Source organism: Mobula hypostoma, chromosome 13 (genome assembly GCF_963921235.1).
Source record: "Mobula hypostoma chromosome 13, sMobHyp1.1, whole genome shotgun sequence".
Taxonomy (NCBI): Eukaryota; Metazoa; Chordata; class Chondrichthyes; order Myliobatiformes; family Myliobatidae; genus Mobula; species Mobula hypostoma.
Genome location: NC_086109.1, coordinates 4,607,879 through 4,620,644, shown reverse-complemented (window position 1 = coordinate 4,620,644; position 12,766 = coordinate 4,607,879). Strand labels below are relative to the sequence as shown.

The 12,766-nt window shown below is 42.6% G+C and overlaps 1 protein-coding gene across 2 annotated transcripts in view; it reads left to right on the top strand.

Moving 5' to 3' along the window:
* LOC134355373 (C4b-binding protein alpha chain-like) overlaps positions 1-12,766 on the top strand; it is a 75,618-nt gene that overhangs the window by 59,708 nt on the left and 3,144 nt on the right. For both annotated transcript variants that reach the window (XM_063065158.1, XM_063065159.1), the window contains exons 17-19: positions 1,076-1,108; positions 6,162-6,234; positions 10,210-10,296. In XM_063065158.1, coding sequence (XP_062921228.1) covers positions 1,076-1,108; positions 6,162-6,234; positions 10,210-10,296 — 193 coding nt within the window. The remainder of the gene's footprint in view (positions 1-1,075; positions 1,109-6,161; positions 6,235-10,209; positions 10,297-12,766) is intronic.

The window sequence follows — 12,766 nt, the reverse complement described above, 5'->3', positions numbered from 1 at the left end:
GAAGTGGCAGATGAAATGTATGGTTATGCACTTTGATAGTAGGAACAAAAGCGTAGTCTATTTTCTAAGCAGACAGAAAATTCAAAAATCTGTAAAGGACAAGGGACTTGGGAGTCCTTGAGCATAATGCACTAAAGGTTACCTTGCAGGTTGAGTTGTTGGTGAGGACAGCAAAAGCAATGGTAGCATTCATTTCAAGGGGACTAGAATATAAAATCAAGGAATTAACGCTGAGGCTTTATAAGGCAGTGGTGAGGCCTCACTTGGATTATGACAGCAATTTTGAGCTCCTTATCTAAATAAGGATGTGCTGACATTGGAGAGTGGATGTGGAGGGGATGTTTCCCATAGTGGGAGAGTTTAGGGCAGAGGGCACTGACTGAGAATAGAGGCACGTCCATTTAGAACAGACATGAGCAGGAATTTCTTTAGCCAGCGGGTGTTGAATCCGTGCAATTTGTTGCCATAGGTGGCAGTGCGGGTCAGGTGATTGGGTGTGTTTATAGTGGTGGTTGATAGAAGTGGCAGATGGAATTCAGTTTCTGAAAGTATATGGTCATGCACTTTGCTAGAAGGAATAAAAGTGTAGACTACTTTCTCAACAGGGAGAAAATTCAAAAATCCAAGGTGCAAAGGGATTTTTACAGGATTTCCTCGAAGTAAACTTGCCTGTTGAGTTGGTGGTAAGGAGGGCAAATGCAATGTTAGCATTCATTTTGAATGGACTAGAATATAAAAACAAAGCTGTGATGCTGTGGCAAAAAGAGACAAAAGAACGTCAGAAAGGAATGTAGGAGATGTAAAATGCAGGGCAGCAGGACATTCTCTGCAGGCCTGTCTGGACATGGTCTCTACGCCTTGTGTCTACATGTCAGGGTGACTGGGTTTCTGCGCATCTCCCCTCTATTCTGACAAAGTGTCATAGACCTGAAATGTCAGCTGTAATCCTCTTCCCACAGAGGCTGCATTTTTTGTTTTTATTTTAGATTTCTAGCTTCTGCAGTTTTTTTGTATTTTTCACTTTCCTCTGTTGTTTGACTGCTATTATGTTAACTTCAATATTCTTCCTTTGCAGCTTCAAAAAGCTCTTTTCCATATTCAGCATTTGGTAAGTCAAAAAATTGGATAATTCATGCTTTTATCTTGTGTATACTTTTATTGACAGCAATAAACATGCACAAATATTTACAGAAAATTATGACAGTTGAAATCCTTTACCAGCATAAATGAGAGTTTTTTTGTGAAGAGGACAACACTGGTAATTGAGCGACATACACAAAATGCTGGGGGAGCTCAGCAGGTCAGGCAGCGTTAATGGAGAGGAGTAAGCAGTTGACACTTGTAGCCAAGACACTTCATCAGGACTGGAAAGGAATGGGGAAGATATCAGAATAAAAAGTGGGGAGGAGTGGAAGGCAGGCAAGCTAGAAGATGATAGGCAAAGCCAGGTGGGTGGGAAAGGTAAAGGGATGGAGAGGGAGGGATCTGATAGGAGTGGAGAGTGAAAGGGAAGGTGAAGGGGTACCAGGGGGAGGTGATGGGCAGGTGAGAAGAGGTAAGCGGCCAATTAGGGACTGAAACGGGAGTGGTAAATGAGAGTATTTTTGGATCGACGGCTCCAATGATAAATGAGAGTATTTTATTCTGATGTGGGATCCAGTGGTAAGTTCAGTATTTATTTTCCATCCACAAATGCCCTTAACGTCGGGTCCGTTGTCTGCACACCCATGAATGCTGGGGCTGAAGATGGCCTGTCATGTCAGATGCAGAGGGTGGTGACGAACAGGGTGTCATTCACTGTTGCTTGCTGTGTTCTGTGTTCGTCTGCTGAGCATTGTTAGTGTGCTCTGTTGACGTCAAAATGTATGGCACCATGAAGGAGGACCGGTGATAATATTTCCTGGTTAGGATGGTGTGGGTGTAGGAGGGGAACTCGCAAAACCACTGCCTTTGTCCTGCTGAGTGGTAGAGGTGGTGGGTTTGGAGTTGCTGTCTAATATCCCAGGTGAGAAATTACCAGACATTTTGCGCTACGCTCTGCAGTCATGTGGCGATGGTGGGGGAAATGGATTGTAGGATGTGCAAGGCTCTGCCAGTCAAGTGGGCTGCTTAACATGGAGAATAGAACTGTACATCTCAGAAACAGGGTCTTCTGCTTATCATGACTGCCAGTCATGAGGGAATCTAATCTAATCCCATCTAATGTGTTTACTCTCTATCCCACTATCATTGGCCCATTCATGTGCCTAAATTCCTCTCAAACTTTGCTGTTGTATTGGCTTCTGCCACCAGCCTGGCAACAATCCCAAGCACCTGCCATCCTTGTTGTATTTTAAAAAACTTTTAAACTTGCACCACTCGTCCTAAACCAAGCCCTCTAGTATTTGACGTTTCCATCATTGAACAGGTCTTCAGTCTCCAGGCTTCAGCCATCAGTATTGCCCCCTAGACCAACTGATGACAGGACCCCAAATTCCAGGCCCGAACTGCAGGCTGGTCAGTTGACCGACCCTTGTTCCTCCTCATGCCTTCTGCTCACATAGGCGTCAAATCCCGGTGATCTGAGACAGCCCAACATCCACAGACGTCCTTTGTCATCTTTCATGTTGCTGGACTCTGAATGTCCTTCATCCCATGTGCACATCACTGGTCTCCAAACGTAGACAGGAGGCCTGACATCTGAATTCTTCACATCCCTGTCCTAAAACTTAATTTGACTTCTAACTCCCCCACATCATGGACTCTAAACTCTAACCTGACCCCTAATTCGCCTCTCTGTCCCCAAACCCATTCTTAGGAATTTCAAACCATCGCTACTCCAGAGAAAGCAGTCCAAGTGTGTGCAATCTCTTGTGGCTAATACTCTGTAATCCAAGAAAACCTCTTCACCTCCAAGGGCTCCACAGCCATGCTGTACTTTACAATTTACGTTCCCAGATAATATGAGGATCTGAAGAATCAGAATTGGGTTTATTATCACCGGCAAGTGATGTGAAATTTGTTAACTTAGCTGTAGTAATTTAATGCAATACATAATATAGAAGAAAAAACACAAAATAAAATAATAATATAAAATAAATGAATCAATTACAATATATATTGAATAGATTAAAAATCATGCATAAAACAGAAATTTATATCTTTTAAAAAAAGTGAGGTAGTGTTTTCGGGTTCAATGTCCATTTAGGAATCAGATGGTGGAGGGGAAGAAGCTGTTCCTTCTAGCTTCTGTATCTCCTACCTGATGGTAACAGTGGGAAAAGGTCATGCTCTTTGTGCTAGACGTGCTTATTGACGGACACTGCCTTTCTGACAAACCGCTCCCTAAAGGTGTTCTGGGTACATTGTAGGCTAGTACCCAAGATGGAGCTGACTAGATTTACAACCCTCTGCAGCTTCTTTCGGTCCCGTACAGTAGCCCCCTCTTCCTACCAGACAGTGATGCAGCCTGTCAGAATGCTCTCCACGGTACATCTGTAGAACTTTTTGAGTGTATTTGTTGATGTACCAAATCTCTTCACACTCCCAATGAAGTATAGTTGCTGTCTTGCCTTCTTTATAACTGCATCGATATGTTGGGACCAGCTTAGATCCTCAGAGATTTTGACACCGAGGAACTTGAAACTGCTCACTCTTCACTTCTGATCCCTCTATGAGGATTGGTATGTGTTCCTTCATCTTACCCTTCCGGAAGCCCGCAATCAGCTTTTTCAATTTACTGACGTTGAGTGCCAGGTTGTTGCTGCGGCACCATTCCACTGGTTGGCATATCTCACTCCTGTATGCCCTCTCGTCACCACCTGAGATTCTCCCAACAATGGTAGTATCGTCAGCAAATTTATAGACGCCATTTGAGCTATGCCTAGCCACACAGCCATGTGTATATAGAGAGTAGAGCAGTGGGCTAAGCACCCACCCCTGAGGTGCACCAGTGTTGGTCGTCAGTGAGGAGGAGATTTTATCCCCAATCCACATAGATTGTGGTCTTCGGCTTAGGAAGTCGAGGATTTAGTTGCGGCGGGAGGTACAAAGGCCCAGGTTATGTAACTTTTCAATCAGGATTATGGAAATGATGGTATTAAATGCTGAGCAATAGTGGATGAACAGCATCCTGACATAGGTGTTTGCATTGTCCAGGTGGTCTAAAGCCATGTGAATAGCCATTCAGATTGTATCTGCCATTGACCTATTGTGGCGATAGGTAAACTGCAATGGGTCCAAGTCCTTGCTGAGTCAGGAGTTCAGTCTAGTCATGATCAGTTTCTCAAAGCATTTCATCACTGTAGATGTGAGTGCTACTGGGCGATAGTCATTAAGGCAGCTCACATTATTTTTCTTAGGCACTGGTATAATTGTCGCCTTTTTGAAGCAAGTGGGAACTTCTGCCCTTAGCAGTGAGAGGTTGAAAATGTCCTTGAATACTCCCGCCAGTTGGTTGGCACAGGTTTTCAGAGCCTTACCAGGTACTCCATCGGGACCTTCCGTCAAGTTCATAGCTCTCTGAGAGTGGCTGTGCAGGTTGTTAGGATAGTTAAGAAGGGACTTGACATGCTCGCCTTTATTAGTCGAGGCATTGAGGTCAAAAGTCAGGAAGTTATGTTGCAGCTTTAGAAAACTCTAGTTAGGCCGCCACTGGTGTAATGCATACATTTATGGACACCCGATTATACAAACGGTTGTAGGAAGGATATCGAGGTTTGAGAGGGGGCAGAAGAGATTTACCAGGATGCTGCCTGGATTAGAGGGTTTGAGCTGAAGTGAGAGGTTGGACAAACTTGGGCTGTTTTGTTTGAGGTGGTGGAGGTTGAGGGGGAGATCTGATAGAGGTTTGAGAGGTAAAGATAGAGTAGACAGTCATTATCTTTCTCCCAGGGCTGATACCAGAGGGCATGCTCTTAAGACGAGAGGGGTAAATTTTAAAGGAGATGTGAGAGCCAAGTCTTTTACACAAGTTTTTTGGTGGCTGCCTTGGGTGGTGGTAGAGGCAGAAACATTGGGGATTTAGGTAAGCACATGAATGTGAAGAAATTGTGGTATATGGTTATTGTATATGCAGAAGGGATTAGTTTGGTTAGCCATTTGATTACTAATTTTAATGGTTCAGCACAAAATTGTGGGCCAAAGGGCCTGTTCCTGTGCTGTACTGTTCTATGTTTAAAATATGGCCTAAGTGTAAGTTCTAGACCGGTGAAACATGACTTGTTTTGTACTCAAATGTCTGAACAGGTGAAGGTAAGCATGCCGTATGTTGCCTTTACCACCCTGTCCCCTTGTGTAGCCACTTTTGGGAGCTGTGGATTTTGAGGAGTACAACTGCAAAGTTCTGTGATGTAATTGGAAGAGAGCATATGGCATTCTTGCCTTCATCGATAGGTGCATTAAGTACAAGATCTGGGATATCATGTTACAGCTATACAGGGATGTTGGTGAGACTACACCTGGAGTATTGTGTGCAGTTCTAGTCATCCTACCGTAGGAAAGATGTGATTAACCTAGAGAAGGTGAAGGAAAGATTTGCAAGTGTGTTGCATGAACTGGAGAAGTTCATTTATAAGGAGAGACTGGATAGGCTGGGACTGTTTTCCCTGGAGAAGAGGAGGCAGAAATTTATAAAATCATGAGGCACATAGATTAGGTCCCAATTTATATTCATGGTTTATGTTAGTCTAAAACTAGGGGACATAGCTTTATGACGAGAGGAGAAAGTTTTCAAGGGGACCTGAGGGGCAACTTTTATACACAGAGGCTTGTGGGTATACAGACTGAGCTGCTAGAGGATTATACCTGACTGAGGCAGCTACAATTACCTTTGAACATGTGCATACATGAGAGATGTTTGTATTGCTATGGGCCACACTTTGGCAAATGGGATTAGCTCAGGTTGGCACTTTGTTCGGCATGGACAGGTGGGGCTGGGGACCCATTTCTGTGCTGTATAGCTATTGCAATGAGACTCATGGACAAGGCACTTTGGCTAATGTGGTTAACGAGAGAAATTGGTGGTTCCCCTTCAAGCAAAGAGACAGGAGAGTTATGATTTGTTGTCAGACTTGGCAAATGCTCAAATTACCTCTCACAGCTACTGAGGTGAGAGTTGAATTGTCTGTCCAAGTCTTTACTGATAATGCCAATCTAACATTGTGTTTAATCTTCTTTTATAGCGTTACTTGCTCTAGTTGTTGTTATACTCATCGTGATAGGATATATATACAAGAGATATTGCAACCATGGAAGGTAAGTTGTGTTTTATATTTTATTGATTTATTTTTTAGATGCTGAATTCTATCTCGTGCTCTAAATTCACCACAGTCCACTCTTTTTAATGATACAATTGTCTGCTGAAAATTCCATTCAGATTTACCTAAAGGAGAATTGGATCTGGGAGTCTGAATCTGTTTTGATACTTGAAAAATCTTTGAATTGATATGATTGTCCACACGTTGTTGTGCACTCTGATCAACATAACTGGACATCTTGCACACATAATTAACTTAAGCTATGATGAGACCTTGTGTTCTCCCATCATTTGACATATTAAAGCTCAGCACCATCACCCTCCTGATTCTCTACAGGGTCAAAGTCAATCCTGACTACAATGTTCAGTGTCCTTGGTGAATTCTACAGTGGACGTGCAAGCCACTCCCCTCTCTTTGTGTTAAGCAACCCCATTTGAAAAAGGAGTAGTTTGAGAATATTTTCTGCAGGTAATGAGGCTCCTAATATTCAAATATGTACATGATGGACATGGGCATGTTTGGAGATTGAGACTCCGCAGTCCTCTTGGGTAAAGACTTTCATTTGGGTTATCTGCCACTCTCTGGGTTAAACATTTTCTCTGCTGAATGACCTCCCTTTTGAGTAGAGACTAGAGAGCCCTGGGTTACATCTAACATAGGCACAGGAACAAACCCTCCTGTCCACAATGTCCATGTTCTTTCCTTTCCTGCATGTTCATGTGCTGATCTGGAACCTCTTGATTGCCTCCATTGTATTCACCTCGCCTCCATCCCAGGCACTTATGACTATCTGGGTGGTAAAAAAAAAATTGCCCCCTGCACATGTCCTTTCCCCTTGTCCCTTCTCACTTTAGAAGTATGTGCTCTAGTTTTAGAGCTGTTGACCCTGAGCGAAAGATACTGTCTTACCTTTTCTATCTATGCTTCATCTTATAACTCTCTATGGGATCTCCCCTCAAGCACGCTGCTCCAGAGAAAACAACCAAAGTTTGTCCAAACTCTCCTGATAGTACATGCCCTCTAATCCAAGCTGCATCCTGGTGAGCCTCTTCTGCACCCTCTCCAAAGCCTCGACATCCTATAATGGGGTGACCAGATCTGAATGCAATACTCCAGATGCAGTCTTATGAGTTCAATAAGGCTGCAACATAACTTCCTGATTCCATTCCTTGATTAATAAAAATAAGCATGCTGTCTGCTTTCTTCATCACTGTCAACCTGTGTCGACACTTTCAGGGAGTTATGAACCCAATATCCCTCTACTCCTCTATAATGGCCTTGCCATTATTAAATGTAAACTCCCAAGGTGAAACACTCCTCATTTATCTGCTATTTCTCTGCCCATATCTGTAGCTGATCTATATCCCACTATCATTTGACAGTCTTCTACACTGTCGGCACAACCAGTCTTCAAATCATTTGCAAACTTACATACCCACCCACGTGTGTTTTCATCCAGCTCGTATGCAAGAACACTCATGCATACACACTTTAATTGATGGTTTTTTGCTATTATTATGTATTGCAATTTATAGTCAAAGTCAACAAAGTTCACAATATATGCCAGTGATATTAATCCTGATTCTGAATGAGCCTCTCATGAGAGACCTTGTGCAAACACCTTACCAAAATCCACTTAAATAGCATCCACAATTCTACCTTCATCAATCACTTGTTATCTCCTCAAAAACCCTATCAAGTTCGTAGCACCTTGTCCTAATTAGGCAATGGTTTTCCAAATTCTCACAAATCCTATCTCTAAAAGTGCTCTCCAGTAACTTCCCTACCACTAACGTGAATCTATAGTTTCCAGGATTATAACTATTTCTCAAATAATGAAGCAACATTAGCTACTTTTCAGTCTTCTGGGACCTCAGCTGTGGTTGGAGAGTACAGGAGGATATTTGTCAAGGCCCCAACAATCTCATCTCTTGCCTGCCTCACTACCCTGGGATATATCCCATCAGATGCAAGGGGTCTTATCCACCTTAATGTTCTTTAAGAGACCCAATCCATGAGCCTGATGTCAGTTGTGGGTAAATTATTGGAAAATATTTTGGGGGACAGGATATGTAAGTATATGGAAAGACAAGGTGTGATTAGGGATGGTCAACATGTCAGGAACCAGTTCTAGGTCCTCTTGTTTATCAACTATGTTAATAATTTAGATGATGTGATAAACTGAATTAACAAATTTGCGATAACGCCACAATTGCGGGTGTAGTGGACGGGAAGGAAGGTCATTAAAAGCTTGCAGCGGGATCTATGCCAGCTTGAAAACTGATCTGAAAGATGGCAGATGGCACTTAATGCGGACAAGTATGAGGTGTTGCACCTGATGAGGACAAACCAGGGCAGACATTGCACAGTGAATGGTAAGCCACTGAGCTGTGCAGTAAGACAGGGGGATCTGGAAATATAGATCCATAATCTCTTCAAGTCCTGCATAGGGCTATAAAGAGAGCTTTACGGCACATAGGGCTTTATAAATTAAAGAATTGAGTGCAGAATTTGGGATGTTATGTTGAAGTTATATAAAATATTGGTGAGGCCAAATTTGGATTATTTTGTGCAGTTTCAGAAAAACAGGAAAAATATCAATAGGACTGAAGGAGTTGAGAGAAAATTTACAAGAATGTTGCTACTTACAAGAACGTTGCTGGGACTTGACATGAGTTATAGGGAAAAGTTGAATAGGTTAGTCGGACTTTATTTCCCGGAGTGTAAGAATGAGGGGAGATTAGATAGAGGCTTACAAAAAGTATGAGGAGTAGAATTAGGGTAAATGCTGAGGTTGGGTGAGACTAGAGCTAGAGGTCATAGTTTTAGGGTGAAAGGTGAAGTATTTAAGAGGAACCTGAGGGGGAAGTTCTTCGCTCAGGGTGGTGTTAGTGTGGAGTCAGCTGCCAGTGGAAATGATGGATGCAGACTCAGTTGCAACATTGAAGAGAGGTTGGGTCGATACATGGATGAGAGAGCCATGGAGGGCTGCGGTCCAGGTGCAGGTGGATGGAACGAGGCAGAAAACGGGCTGTCACGGGCTAGATGGGCCAAAGTACTGTGGTGCTCTATGACACTACCTCCTTAGTTAGCTCGAAATGCCCATTAACGGAATCAAGGAAAATAAGATCAAAGACATGGGAGCAAAATAAAGCCATTCGACCCATCTAGTCTGCTCTGTACTTGATCACGGCTGATGATCTTCCTTCTCAACCCCATTCTCTCTGTAACCTTCGATGCTCTTTTACTAATCAAGGAATTATCAGCCTCCATTTTAAGTATTAACCAATGACTTCACCTCTGCAGGTGCCTGTGATAATGAATTCCACAGTTTCACCACTTTGGCTAAAGAAATTCCTCCATCTCTGTCCTGAAGAGACAGAGATGAGGAGTCCTTGTATTCGAAGGCTGTGCTCTCTGGTCCTCGGCTCTCCCAGTATAGGAAAATGTCATTGAGGCAAATGTTCAGCAGTAATGTGTGCAAGTAACAGAGTGTTTATAGGATTTCCTGTGGACGTGGAGCAGTGTATTTCGTCCAGACGGTGGAAACCCATATTAAGGAGCACAGGAGGTGTATCTGTTTGGGTTAGCTGGAGAAATCAGTGGTAGCAGAACACTATATTCGCAATGTCTATAGGATTGATTTCAGCACAAAACTATTGTGCTACGATGGTGACTTTTGGGACTGCCTGGTGAAGGAAACTAGTGAAATAAAACTGGAGAACAAGAATTTTAACAAAGACAAAGGTGTTGCCCTAAGTAAGGACTGTAATTTGATTGTAAACGAGGTGGGACAGGGGAAACCTGTTTGGATGAGGACAAACCAATCGGGAGGAACAGAGGACGAGAGGAAACCCAAGAAGAGTTTATTCATCATATATGCTGGGACAACACTATATCATTTTTGGCAGAGCTTGTTTGAAAGGTTGAATGGTGGATTTCACATGTCCCTTGGTTCTTGTGTTCTTTTTAGCCTGACAAAAAACGAGAAAAGAGACCCTGAGAAAGGAGAGGCGCTTTCCAATCAGATGGAGCTCCTTGCAGCTGACGAAACGACAAGGTAATGGACTTCAATTTTTAAAAAAAGGTATTTAGTTTTGTATCTCCAGCAGTGATTGGGGAAAAGTTTAAGCATTTAAAAGTACTGGTTCAAAGAAGGTTAGTCAGTGTAGAGTTAGTAGTCTGATCATCATCATCATCATTATGTAGCGACTGGGCGATCATGGTGTTTGACCATGATTGTTCTTGGCAAATTTTTTCTCGGAAGCCATTGTCGCCTTCTGGTTGGTGTATTTACAAGACAGGTGACCCCATCCAATATCAGTACTCTTCATAGATTCTCTGCCTGGTGTCACTGGATGCAGAACCAGAATTTGTGATATACACCCGCTGTTCATACAACCGTTCACCACCTCCTCCCACGGCCTCACATGACACTGGTAAATACTGATCTCCTCCCCGCCAGCTTCCTGCCGGTCAGGAAGATGACTTAATCCAGAGGTTGAGGATAATACACTCGGACCAATGTCCCAAGGCCACAGGAAACATTCTGGTGTGCTGAGGTCTTGGGTCCTTCAAAAAACTGGTGTTGTGAAAAGTGGAATATTGCCAGCACTGGAAAAACTCTGAACGTTTGGATAGGCTAGTGGGTCCTCGTGCAGGATTCCCTAAAGTTTAACTTGCAGGTTGAGACTGATGAGGAAGGCAAATGCCGTGTTAGCATTCATTTCAAGAGGACTAGTATATTAAAGCAAGGATGTAATGCTGAGGTTTTATAAGGTATTGATCAGACTGCAGTTGGAGTATTTCCATCAGCATTGGGTCCATTATCTAAGAAAGGACGTGCTGGCATTGCAGAGAATCCAGAGGTGGTTCACAAGAATGATCCTGGGAATGAAAGGGTTTACATGTGAGGAGAATTTGATAGGTCTGAGCCTGTACTTGCTGGAGTTTAGAAGAGTAGCGATCGAATATTGAAAAGCCTGAAGAGAGTGGACATGGAGAGGATATTTCCTATAGTGGAGAAGTTCAGGACCAAAGGGAACAGCCTCAGAGTACAAGGACAGACCATTAGTGCAGAGATGAGGAGGAATTTCTTCAGCCAGAGGGTAGTGAAACCGTAGAATCCATTGCTTCAAGTGACAGTGCAGGCTAAGTTGTTTGGTATATTTTGAGAGGAGGTTGATAGGTTCTTGATTAGTAAGGGTGCCAAAGGCAGGAGAATAGGATTGAGGGGATAATAAATCAGCCATTTTCACATGGTGGAGCAGACTCGATGGGCTGGATGATCTAATTCTTCCTTGTCTTATGGTTAATTTCTTTGGAATGAAGAAGATGGAGAGAATATTTGATTGAAGTGCACAAAGTGACATTGGGTCTGGGTAGAGTGACCAATCGGCCAAGCATAAAGGGGGAGATGAAGAAAAACCAGTTTCATTGAAAGGGCGGTAGTGACCAGGAGAGGTAATAGGGCAGAAGCACTTGCCGTACCTAAACAGTACTTGGATATATATGTGAGGAAGTGTATCCTGAAGTGATGTGAGCCCAGTGTTAGAAAGTGGGCCTATACTGGGAAGCCCTGTCTGGCACAGACTCAGTGACAAAGTAGTCTTAGTCTGTGTAGTACCCTTTCTCTGGCTCAAGTCGCAGGCAACATAAGGTGGTTACGAACTGGATAACTAGTTAAATAAGAAGTTTAGAAGATGGAACAATAGCTATGCCAACCATGATGCTAATCTAATGCAATCTGCCTGCACTTGGCCCATGTCCTTCCATTCCCTGTCTGTTCATGTGACTAAATGCCTCTTAAACATTTCTATTGTATCTGCTCCTACCACCACTCATGGAGATGGGTTTCAGCACCTGCCATTGTGTGTATTTTAAAAAATACTTGCCACTCCATCAGAATCAGGTTTAATATCACCAACATATGTTTTGATTCCTGGATGGATGTTGAGCCCTTGTTAATGTATATTATTTCTGTTTTTTGCACGGTTTTTGATCTGTTCAATGTATGTAAACTCTAATTTATTTATTTATTTATTTATTTATTATCATTATTTTATTTTATTTTCTTCTTTCTTATATATTGTATTGAACTGCTGCTGCTAAGTTAACAAATTTCATGACATATGCCGGTGATAATAAACCTGATTCTGAAATTTGTTGTTATGCTCCAGTAGTACATTACAAAACATGATGATAAAAAAACTAAGTGACAATAATTATGTTAGTGGGGGAAAGACTTGCCATCCACATCATCTATGCCTCTCATAATTCTATAACTCACCCCTCATTTTCTTGTGTTCTAAGGAATGAAGTCCTCAGCAACTTCAGGATTTCATAGATTACATTAAACTTAACTCTTCAGACTGCAACTGCAGAGTGTAATCAATGATCGACTAAATTATTCCCATCTGCCTACACAATTTCAATATCCCTCCATTGTTCTCACATTCTTGTGCCTTCTAAACATCTCTTAAAATTATCTGCCACAACCACCATCCCAGGTAGCACATTCTAGGCACCCA